General features: G+C 43.6%; 1 protein-coding gene across 2 annotated transcripts in view; it reads right to left on the reverse strand.

Moving 5' to 3' along the window:
- Positions 1–7070: 7070 nt before the first annotated feature.
- YOD1 (YOD1 deubiquitinase) overlaps positions 7071–12501 on the reverse strand; it is a 57516-nt gene continuing 52085 nt past the window's right edge. For both annotated transcript variants that reach the window (XM_073587274.1, XM_073587273.1), the window contains exon 2: positions 7071–10108. In XM_073587274.1, the coding sequence (XP_073443375.1) occupies positions 9414–10108 (695 nt within the window). In that variant the 3' untranslated portion in view covers positions 7071–9413. The remainder of the gene's footprint in view (positions 10109–12501) is intronic.

A 12501-nucleotide genomic window follows, 5' to 3' on the forward strand; every position in this document is an offset into this window, starting at 1 on the left:
GCTACATTGGGCCCTGCTCTCACCTTTTCGGAGCATCTGCCCAAGTAGCGTCTTCGGGAGGCCTCTCTGATTTTTGCAGACAGTACCGCAAGCTGCGGTACCTCGCGGAGAGGGATTTGTAGAGTGGGACACTGGTATAAAAGTTATCAGTGTAGAGGTGATAACCTTTATCCAGCAGTGGGTGCACCAAATCCCACACAATTTTTCCACTCACTCCCAGGTCAGGAGGGGGTTCAACTCTGGTGTCCTTTCCTTCGTACACTCTAAACCTGTGGGTGTACCCTGAGGTACTCTCACACAGCTTATAGAGTTTGATTCCGCACCTGGCCCTCTTACTGGGCAGGTATTGACGGAATCCGAGCCTGCCCTTAAAATGGACCAAGGACTCATCCACGCAGATGTTCCTTTGGGGCACGTACACTTCAGCAAACTTTTTGTTGAAGTGTTCGATGACCGGTCGAACTTTGAACAGACGGTCAAAGTTGGGGTCATCTCGTGCGGGACACTGTGCATTATCGGTATAATGCAGAAACTTGTGGATGGCATGAAAACGCGCCTGGACCATGACCATTCGGAACACTGGAGTGTTGTATAAAATATCAACACTCCAATAGTGTGGAATTTTAGGCTTCTTCAGGATACCCATGTGGAGGACCAGGCCCCAAAACTGCGTCATTTCATCTGTGTCCACAGGAGACCAGTTAGTATAGGATGAACGCGGGTTTTGCTCCAAAAAATTGCCGAGCGTACAAATTAGTTTGCTCCACCATGAGGTTAACAAAATTCTCAGAGAAAAAGACTTTGAAAAAGTCAATTTCTGTGAGGTAAGTGGTGTCAAACTTGATTCCTGATTCTGCCACAAAATCAGGAATCAGTGGCTCGTAATTTTCGGGGGGCGAGGTCCACAAAGGGTCTGCCGAATCAGCTGCAGGCATGGTGGGCGCTGCCTCATCTTCTGTCCTGGAGCGTCTGCGTGGCAGTTCCGCAGGACCCGAGGAGGAAGATGAGGAGGGGGGAAGAGGATGAAGAATCCGAAAAATAAAAGTCGGATCGTCATCCTCGCTCTCAGTGTCGGAGGCAAGTAAAGCATATGCCTCCTCCATTGAATAGCGCTGTTGGGAGGAACGTGATGGGCGGGACATTTTTTTGTGTAAATATGGTGCTTGGGTGTACTTTATTTATAACTGTGTATGTGGTGAGGGGGGGCTAGTGATTGGTGCACACTATCCTGTAAGAAAAAGATAAAAGGAAAGGGGGAGCAAAATACCTGTGGAAAAAGCCTAAAACAGCAGGTCCTAGATATAAGTGAAAGGCATCACTTATCAAAATTTAGTGGCTGCTGAATGTGTGCACAGGGGTGGCTCAAAAGGGGGGGGGGGGGAGGGGAGGTGAAAAAGAAAAATGGAAAACAGCCGGCACGAACTTTGATAAGTGAATTGCGTCACTTATCAAAATTCGGCGGCTGCTAAATGTGCACACGGAAACGGCGCAAAGGGGGTAAAAAGAGAGGGCTGGGGGGATTGGGGTGGATGAATAGAGATCGGGCAGGGATCAACAGTTAGGGTTGTAGTTAGGTGGCACAAAAAGGGGAGCGGCTGTGGGATGTGTGTGCGGAGGTGGCGCAAAGGGGGCTAAGGAAAAAAAGCGAGCACGAGTGTTGATCGGTGAACTGCGTCACCGATCAACGCTCGGTGGCTGCGCACGGAGGTGGCGCAAAAGTGAGGTGGCGCAAAAGTGAGGTGGAGGGGGGGGTAAAAATAGGGGGAAGGGTGATGGGGGGATTGGGGTGGATGAAGAGAAATTGGGCAGGGATCAGTTAGGGTTGTAGTTAGGTGGCACAAAGGGGGGGGTGGAAAAAAAAAAGAAAAACGGCAGGCACAAGCTCTGATATGTGATGCTCGTCACTTATCAAAGCTGCAGGATGTGTAGGAGGAGGTGGCGCAAAGGGGGCTGAGTAATAAAAAGCGAGCACGAGTGTTGATCGGTGAACTGCGTCACCGATCAACGCTCGGCGGCTGCGCACGGAGGCGGCACAAAAGGGGGGATGAAGATAGACTGGGCAGGGGATCAATTAACACTTACAGTTGTAGTGTTCTGCAGGGATTGTGGTGCTACAAGCTGTGGCACAATACCTAGCACAGGAGCTCTTGCTGCGTCCGACCTCTCTGCAGGAATCCTCAGCTAGAGTGAGGACCCCTGCAGACAAGTCAGAGGCAGGTCACAGAGCAGTCACATCGCTGCTGTGACCTGGCATCGAATGATTACATCGATCCCACTAATCCATGCTCTGCCTGGTGACCATTGTAACTGCCTAGGATCGGAGCTCACAGCTGATTCCTAGGCAGGTCATCAGCAGGGCGCAGAACGGTCACAGCGTGACCGCAGCTGTGCACTGTGGCTGGCGCGATCGCCGATCTAATCGATCACGCCAACCACTTCCTGCAGGCCCTGCTGGGCCTGTCCTAGGCTCCAGCCTTAGATCGGTGCTATTACAGCACCGATCCGGGCCGGTACCGGTAGGGCACAGCGGCGATATTGCGCCGCTGTGATTGGCGCGATCGATTAGATCGGCGATCGCGCCAATCTGGGGGCTTTTCTCCGGTGCCTGATTGGTACTCGATCCTAGCCTAGGATCCTGTTTCAGCCAATTTGATTGGCTGTTCAATTCAGAACAGCCAATCACAGCTCACAGAGGGGCGGGCCAGGGCGGAGACTGCCCGGGATGCCGAGGCCATCTATCCTGAGGTAAGATGGCGCCGGCATTTTAATGCGATCACCGCGACTTAAGTCGTGATGTCGCATTAAAAGGCATGACGTAATATTCCGTCCATGGGACTTAGGTCCCAGGTCACATGGACGGAATATTACGTCCATTGTAGCAAAGGGGTTAAAGATCACCTTGGATACTTGCATTTTGGGGCTAAAAGCAATTTAAATTGTGTCCTGTTGATTGATCAGTGGGAAAAAGAGAAACATTTTGAGTTAAAGCTGAAATACAAAATTGATTTGTTTTAGTAATCGGAGAACTCAGTCTTTTGGTGTTTCCATCAGAGTAAATCTTGCATTTTATTAGTATCCGGATAGAAGTTAAATTTTAACACGTACACACATCTGGTTAAATAGTGACTTTATTTATATAAGGGCAAAACCAACACACAAAGCAGTCACGGTCTTCTGCACTTATCAAAATGTGTTCAAGGTAGGTTTCATTGTCAAGCAGTTCTCAGTTAAAGCAGCACCTTGGAAAATCAGCATAGTATTACGGTACATACTGGACACGAGACTGGTGGTGCAAAAGGTCGCCAAACAGCAGTGTATGCACCACTACTTGATTGATCATGTAAAAAAGTATCTAAAACTTGTGGTGGAGAACGGATACAGCTTGTTCACGGGTGTGGATACATGTAAAACAAGATCAGAACAGTTGCGTTTATGGATGTTTAAGGCAATGCCGTATAGACGGGTATATAGACGACATTCACAATATAGTATAGTGACCATGCTCCATCTGATGGCATACAATTAAGCAAAGATTCAAGTCGCTCCAAGATTACGATTGATGGACGAATGTCTGGATGTGGAAAAGCATAGAAGTTCATTTCAGTTTCCATAACAATGTAGATTCAGGTTCAGTAAAGGGTGAAGATGAAATGGGAGTTATGGTCGCACAAAACATAACCCATATACGTCCTTTCTGCGATAAGCATGTAAGACTATATGCAATTACGGAGAGATGTGGTCACCACCTTTTGCATTAATCGACAGCTGTTATATTCCAAGTCACATGCAGAAAGCATGGAAAAAAAACAAAAAAAAAAAAAAAACTTTAGTGTTCTCTACAGTTTATCCTTTAAGGAGTTGTTGTCCACTACCTGAACAGACACTTTTAAAATAAAGTACTCCCCCAGGTAAAATAAAATCTTATCTTCCATACCAGCTCGATCCAGCACCGGGGCTCCCGTGACATTATGTCACGCGAGCCCTGCAGCCAATCAGTGGTGTAGAGCTGCTGCACTCTCACTACTTCTGCCCGAGAGAAGCAAGAGCGCAGCAGCCTAATAACAGCTGCTGATTGGTTGAAGAGCTCACATGGCATAACAATGTTACACGAGCCGATATGCTGTTTTACAAGAAGTAATTTATAAAGGGGGTGTCCAGGTACTAGACATTAATAGGTCACCAATGCATTTTGAACCCTTTAACCACTACCCTATATAAACCGACTGTTTTACGCTGGACATTACATGAAATTAATAATCTGGGACACGCAGCGTGCCAGAGTTATACTGCACCATCTCCTATTGAATGTGTTTTAGAAGATCCACATCTTCATCATTCAGGAGACTGGTGGAGATGATCCAAGCTCATGGACTGCATTTATTTTATTGTCCAAATATCCATCTATAAAATTATCAAAACACTTTTTAAATTAATTTTCTTCTGTTTTGTAAATATTAAAATTAAAAAAAAAAAAAAAATTAAATCTTTCACAGTCAAGTATTGGACGAATGATTGCATCATGGGATTGGAAACCAATGGTCCAAGGAAATCCTGGCAGTTGGTTTGTCATCATGAAGTGCTTGAGAGAACTTAAATTGAAATCTTATTCAAATCAATAGGACGTCTATTCCGAGTAGAGCACTCACGGGTGCAGAATACAAAGGCTTCACCCGGCACATTCAGAAGAGATCACGACTAGTGGGTCTTTGCTGCTCCGGCATCAAAAGACATCAACGAAACCGATAGCCGTCTGGTTTTGATGCTTATTATGTAGCAGAATGGATTTAATAACGAGAAGAAACAAAAACCAAAGCCACATAATAAAGAAAACTGAAGCTGCTCAGCCTTCTATCTCGGCATGACATACAATACACATAAATATAGCTTATAACACAATCATGGTGGTATACAGGCAATACTCCGCGGCAGGCTGATATGATAAAAGCCACAGTCATACTATCGTTTCCCCACCCATCTGCCGCCATCTGTGCCCATGGATGACAGTAATGCAGCAGGAGAACAGTGTGCGCTACCATAAGTATTGCCACTTGTACAGTATAGTTGGCAATGAGGTTGAGGGTTTTATAGCTTATATCTGAACTCTGCAACAGGCAACTCCATAAACTGACAGTACCGGCACACAAAACTGGAACCTCGGGCGTCTCCAGGCAGCTCCAATGTCAAGAATGTGTTAGTCATAACCTAGATGTAGGAATTGGGTCAGGACGGACTGCATCGAAAACATTTAGTACAGGATACAAGGCTTAGCCGGTCACTCCGGTTATGTTACGTTATATGGATTGGGAAGATTTAGGACGTCGCACATTGCTGCCTGGGTGGCATTCTTTCTACAGAATACATACAGTGTGCTGAGTTCACACAAGGCAATAACAGACCAAGCTTTCTAAAGGTTGAAACTTTGTGCTACAGCAAAACATCCCAGCATGTACAGTGGGGAAAATAGGCATTTGTTACGCTGCCGAATTTGCAAGTTTTCCCACCTACAAAGAATGGAGAGGTGTGTAATTTTTATCGTAGGTACACTTCAACTGTGAGGCAGAATCTAAAAATACAAACCAGAAAAATCACATTGTATGATTTTTACATAGTTTAATTGCATTTTATTGCATGAAAAAAGTATTTGATCACCGACCAACCAGCAAGAATTCTGGTTCTCACAGACCTGTTAGTTCTTTCTATAAGAAACTCTCCTACTCTGCACTCATTACCTGTAATAATTGCACCTGTTTGAACTCATCTGTATAAAAGACACCTGTCCACACAGAATCAATCACCCTCCTACCTCTCCCACCATGGCCAAGACCAAAGAGCTGTCTAAGTATACCAGGGACAAAATTGTAGACCTGCACAAGGCTGGGATGGGCTACAGGACAACAGACAAGCAGCTTGGCGAGGAGGCAACAACTATTGGCACAAGTATTAAAAAATGGAAGAAACACAAGATGACTATCAATCTTCCTCGGTCTGTGGCTCCATGCAAGATCTTGCCTTGTGGAGTAATGAAGATTCTGAGAAAAGTCAGGAATCAGCCAATAAACTACATGGGAGGACCTGGTCAATGACCTGAAAGAGAGCTGGGACCACAGTCTCAAACATTACCGTTAGTAATACACTACTCATGGACTAAAATACTATAGATCAGGGTTCCCCAACTCCAGTCCTCAAGGCCCACCAACAGATCATGTTTTCAAGATTTCCTTTGTATTGCTCAGGTGATAATTGCTTCACCTGTGCAATACAAAGGAAATCCTGAAAACATGATCTGTTGGTGGGCCTTGAGGACTTGAGTTGGGGAACCCTGCTATAGATCACACAAGGTCCACCTGATCATGGCAACATATATCCAGGCCCGTTTGAAATTCGTCAATGACATCTGGATGAGGAGGAGGCATGGGAGAAGGTTAAATGGTCATACGAGTCCAAAACAAAACTTTTTGTCATCAACTACACTTGTCGTGTTTGGAGGAAGAAGGATGAGTGCAACTCCAAGAACACCGTCCCTACCATGAAGCATGTTGGGGGAAACATCATACAATGGCGGTGATTTCCTGTAAAGGGGACTGCACCGTAGTTAAGGGAGGATAAATGGGGACATGTATTGCGAGATTTTGACCAACAACATCCTTCCCTCAGTAAGAGCATTGAAGATAGGTCATGACTGGATCTTCCAGCATAACAATGACCTGAAACACACAGCCAGGGCAATAAGGAGTGGCTCCATAAGAAGCATTTCATGGTCCTGGAGTGGCCTAGCCAGTCTCCACACCTGAACCCAATAGAAAATCTTTGAAGGCAGCTGAAGCTCAATGTTGCCCAGTGAAAGCACCAAAATCTGAAAGATGTGGAGAAGATCTGTATGGAGAAATGGGCCAAAATCCCTGCTGCAGTGTGTGCAAACTAGGTCCAGAGACGTCTGACCTCTGTAATTGCAAACAGATGATTCAATACCAAATATTAAGGTTTTTTGGTTTTTTTTGTATCAATACTTTTTTTTCCATGCAATAAAATGCAAATTAGTTACCAAAAAAAACCAACAACACACAACAGGATATTCTAGATTTTTTTTTTTTTAATTTAAGATTCTGCCTCTCACAGTTGAAGTGTACCTATGCTAAAAATTACAACTTTTCTATACTTTGAAGGTGGGAAAACTTGCAAAGTCGGCAGTGTAACAAATACTTAGTTTCACCACTGTAGTTGGCAAGACCAACCATGGTCCTGAAAAGGAGATATTCAACCACTAGCATGAGTGGAGCTAGGCGTTACATATTAATAAGGGCATTAGGTTGTAATGACAGCCATACACATTAGATGAACAAGGCATGGAACAATGACTCGTCCGGCAGCCATCTCCGCCGTATCTCCCATACACATGGGCAATTATTCTGATGAGCGCTCCTGTGTTCTCTATGCTAAAGCCACCAACAGACACCGCAGCTGGTGGTTTATCTGTGGGAGAAAAGTGATCAGTAGTCTGAAATCAGACATGTTTGTTTATTATCTCCTCCCAACGATAAGTTGTCTGAGGTCCCCATACACAGTAAGCTGAACCCTTCGATATCAGCAGGTGCAACAGACATAAGTTTAATGTCTATGGGGGGGCTTTAGTGTCGCATTGTGATCACTTTTTCACACTCACATGCCATTTGAACCGTTGGTAATAGTGCAGCCTATGGACATGGGAGGCAGCTTTTCTTCTATGGTCAAGTGCTCTACCAACGCTTTATGACAGATTTAGCAAGTGCCTACAATGGTGCACAACTGTTTGCAGGCTAGCCTTCATCCCTTCGGAAGGAGCTCATGAACATGGAAGGAAAATGCCTTAATGGACGTGTAATGTCAAGTTACGCGACATGTGGAGCTAATATATTTTGCATTTCAGTTTCCCACCTTTTTGATGTTACAGAAAAGGGTCATCTACCATGCTTTTTTTTATGCAGTGACATTTTTTTTTTTACAATGACTATTTGATATGACCTTGTATGACCACACAGAGGTATTCGTCAGGGAATACGATAAATATAAAAAAAAAAAAAAAAAAAAAAGCACTCACCGATTGCGGTCTTCCCTGGTAGTCACTTTTATAGACTAATAATGTGAAAGCGACTTCTGGCTCATACATAAATCCCGGTGTGAACAGGAGAATCGGAGATGAAGTCACGCGAGTGAGAAGACCGGAGTGGTGCGGGAAACCAGGGAAAACTGCGACCGGTGAGTATTAAGATTGCACTTACACTACGCACCTATTTAGACACGCTTGGCAAAAAGACAGCTCTTGGAAATGTTTCTTAAAGGATGGACATTTCTCAAACTACAAATGTAACACATTCTCACATCAGGGCTAAAACCTGACAGACTGCAGTTTACATCACATGTAGCATAACCAACTCCTGACGGAGTAATCCCACGCCGAAAATCTCAGGATTTAAAAACTAAGGGTCAAGGTAAGAAAGGATACATTTGTAAAGTTAGTTACTTCCATGGGGGTAGCCCATTTCACCAGGCTTGGCCCTATCCCTACGGAGGCCAACGATGAGTAAGGAAATACCAGATTTCTTATCTTCGGTGATTCTGCGCTTCCCCTCTACATGCCCCATGCCATACAGAATGTCACAGTTTAATTAAATTAATAAAGTGAACATAATTGTCCCTTTTTTTCAGCCAAAATAATAATATTAATGAATATTTTTTTTTTTTTTTTATCAGCAGCTAAAAAAAGAAACATCAGTGGACTCCAGTTCTTCGGCACTTAATTTCAGCAAGATCTTTGTGATTGCGCTTAGCTGAAATATGGTGATATAAAGGCTCCGCTGGTGCAAGTGTGATGTTGGACAGCAGCTGGTTGGGCCAAGAAAATGCACAAAGTGAAATAAACTTGTTTCCTAAATGGATGGAAGCCCAGCGTGAGAAATGGAAAGAAGAAATTTGCGGTCCAGAAAACAGGTGGCATTTTACTTCTTAGACACTTGCGTGCAGCCGGGCTATGCCAAGGGCTACTTCACGAAATGCAGCAGCAAAAAGGTGTAATTCTGCGCATTACATAATGGGTGCTACGTTTATAATAGAATAATATAATTTATACATGCAACATTCCAAAATAATAAATACATAACATCTGCTCTGCTTGGAAATTATCATGGCTATGCAAAAAGCTCAAGGACTTAGCCATGAAACACTGATGACGGTCCTTGGTGTTTCTGTGGACCCTTTCACCCAAAAGGCCAGTCTGGGGAACGCAACAGGAGGGTATGATGCTCCTCGCAACGGCACAATAAGGTAACCTGTGAAGATTGAACAATTTTACTGCGTTTAGACCCAAGAATACATCTCTGTAACCTGGGATCAGACATATGAGGTAGCTTCCACCGCTTCGACTAACAAATGAGGCGTTGTTACACCTCCCCAAAGTTGGTATGGCCGGTTTCCTTGGCGTGATCCCTTGCCGCCGACTGCCCCGTTAATCCCTTTTGACAAACCATACAGCGCAGGTCAAACTTGTTAACATCCGTAAACTGTCGCTTTCGCCTGGCATCGTCAGCGAGCTCCAACGCCTGCACCAACGCCTCATCATCAGATGTGGAAAATATGGTCAAAGGTGGCATGTCACAATCTGGAAACTGCCGTTGTAAGGGGTCGTAGTGAATGCCATCATAAATCAGAAGAACTCTTCTACTGAAGCCAGCGTCTTCTCCGAACCGGTCAATCCTCACCGTCTGGGTATCCACGACGCAGATCTCACACTGGTAGAATTTGGAAAGTATTGATACTTCTATGGCACCGCCCCAGGTGTCCTCTCTGCGGATCCAGGCACAATACTCCTCGTTGCTTTTACCCAGCACGGCTTCACTATAACTTGTCGAGTCACTGGCCACAATCTCGGCAATTAAACTGCGCATTTCCGGTGCACATGCCGGGTCATATACACCTCCTTCTACCACGTAGTACACACTGGTGAAGAGACAGGAGTTGTCAGCCGGTACTACCCTCCGGACAATCTGGGGACTTTTTGATATAGTTCGATCATTGATACTATGTATCGAGGCAGGTGTAGGTTTATTCTTATCTTCTTCTACAATAAGAGTGTCACCTAATAAAAAAAAGACAAAGGAAACATTAAATCTAGTACAGAAATCCAGAAAAGCGGCATCTCTACTTCATATAACTACACTTAAAAGGGAATAACTCAATGATCTGCATCTCCACTTGTAAACTTTCTGGTCATGGTCACGTTGCTCTCTGAGGCCAAGTTCACAAGGAGTTTTTATTCTCCAAGAGTTCAGAAACAACTTCAGGAAACTCTCCTTTTTTGGGAGGCTTTGGAGGAATTTTTTTCCCCCTAAAGCTGGTGTCAAGATGAGAAAATGAAAAATAGTCAACTTTTTTCATGCCTGTTGTCGTCCAATTTTATCCAACAAAATTAAACATATGTAATAAAATACATTTCAATTATTATTAGCCTGGGAAAGTATCTGTAAGAACCAGACGCTACACAGATATTTGTATAGGGTCCAAGTAGAATGATTTTTTTTTTTTACGCACCCAATACTCATTAAAGAATATTGTATATGCTGCTATTTTCTCCCACAAGGTCATCCGATCTACGTGTCACACCTGTCATCTGAACAGCGCTATTGAATTCAATTGATCAGCGTACTGTACGCTTTTTACTCAAGTCGGTACAATACACTTTTCTGAACAAGCCCTAATGCGGGGCGGAAGTTTTTTTTTCCTTAAAAATTTTTTTTTTTTTTCAGCCATGTGATTGGACGGTGCCCACTTTGAAAAGTTTTCTTTGGTTTCCACTTTGAGTAATTGACATGCACTTTCTATTTTTTCACCAAGAGTTTTACAAAACCTCTGCAGGAAAAAAAAAAAAAAAAAAAAAAAAAAAAGGTTATTCATTAGTTTTTGTACCCAAGTCAGAAAAACACCACTCAAAAAGGGTATAAAACGTAAAAACGTTACGCTTTCTCAAGGGGAGTGTTGAAATCGTATGAGCGAAACGCGCGTCGGGGTACTGGTGGCTGTATGTTTGGTCCCTCTACCTCAATATGGGTAGGCTCTATACCACCTCTATACTAGATACAGACTGATTTAAGAATTTTGTTTTTTTCTTCTTATCTTCCAATATTATACTGCATGACACACATAGATGGACTGATTATTTTTGTCACTATACTGTCTTAACTGTCTTAATAGGCTGTACTATGATTTACAGTATCATGCCTTACATGCAAATTCTTACGCGAATCATGGAAGTTCTGATATAGACTACCTTGCTACATTTTACTTTTTGTGAAAACCCCCTCCCACCTTTATCTACTTGATTTCATCCCCTTTTGAATCCTCTTACATGTTCCACTTACTCTCTGCTCCATGTCTTTTTTTATATTTAATCCTTAATCATTTTTTTTTTTTTTTTTTTTTTTACATTTTATACTTTTTCGAGTGGTGCTTTTTGGCTGTATATGTCAGTAGAACCCACCGATTATCTTTATACGATGGGATAACCCCTATAACTATGTTTATATGTCTTTTGGATATTTTCATGGTAAAAAAAAAAAACTAATGAACGGGGATTTTTCATAGAAATTAGTTTGAAGAATTTTCCAAGAGTTTTTGAAGATGAATACGGAGAGTTTGTAAATGGGGACAGAGCACTTCCCGAGCCCCTGTATCCTCAGCTCCAGGTCTTGCCTAGCGCCCCCTTCGTCTGGTTACACAAGCCAGTGAGCTGTCAGTCAAGGAAAAGTAGATGGGGCTGGGTGGGGAAAAGACCTGGGGAGGCAGACACTCGGTAAGTGCTTTGGCACACCCAAGAGCACTTCAGCCTCATTTACAGGTTGAGAACAACCTTTTAAGCTGCATTTAGACAAGTAGATTTCTGCTCAAAAGGGAGTGCTAGTTTATTATATCCAAATCAATCATTTAACGCTTATGGGTGAATAATGACTCTATGGGTCACTGCTCTGTCCCCAAAAACCAATTATGACACCAACAACGAGGATTTTCAAGCTGACAAATGATCCGGACAGCCAGAGATCAAGCTTTGTAGTGTTATCCTTCCACACATGTAAACCATGTACCCAATGTTATAAATGGCGCTCACATACTGTGGATAAGACGCTCCTGGAATTACCGTATTCCTGTTGGAGAAAGTCATTCACATGTGGGATAGATCTGGAGAAAGTCGCTCTACAAGACAACATCAGAAGAGAGTTCCTAGTATGACATTGTTAGGGCATCTCCAGGATATACGGACATAATGGGGAAATTGTGCTTTACTGCTGGTAAACACAAAATGTAGGATAAAATCTCTGCACCAACATTAACGGCGGCACACTTTTCAAGCCGGGTAGGCAGGGTTCGGGCTGGCGAACACCATCATTTTACCACTGGTGAGAGCCATTTACAAACTCATGGAGGTACCGACTCCCATTGTTCACAGACTCTCTGCTCGTTAGTGGTGCCAGGTACTGG

The sequence above is a fragment of the Dendrobates tinctorius genome, unplaced genomic scaffold (assembly GCF_039654945.1).
Source record: "Dendrobates tinctorius isolate UK_male_01 unplaced genomic scaffold, ASM3965494v1 ptg000098l, whole genome shotgun sequence".
Taxonomy (NCBI): domain Eukaryota; kingdom Metazoa; phylum Chordata; class Amphibia; order Anura; family Dendrobatidae; genus Dendrobates; species Dendrobates tinctorius.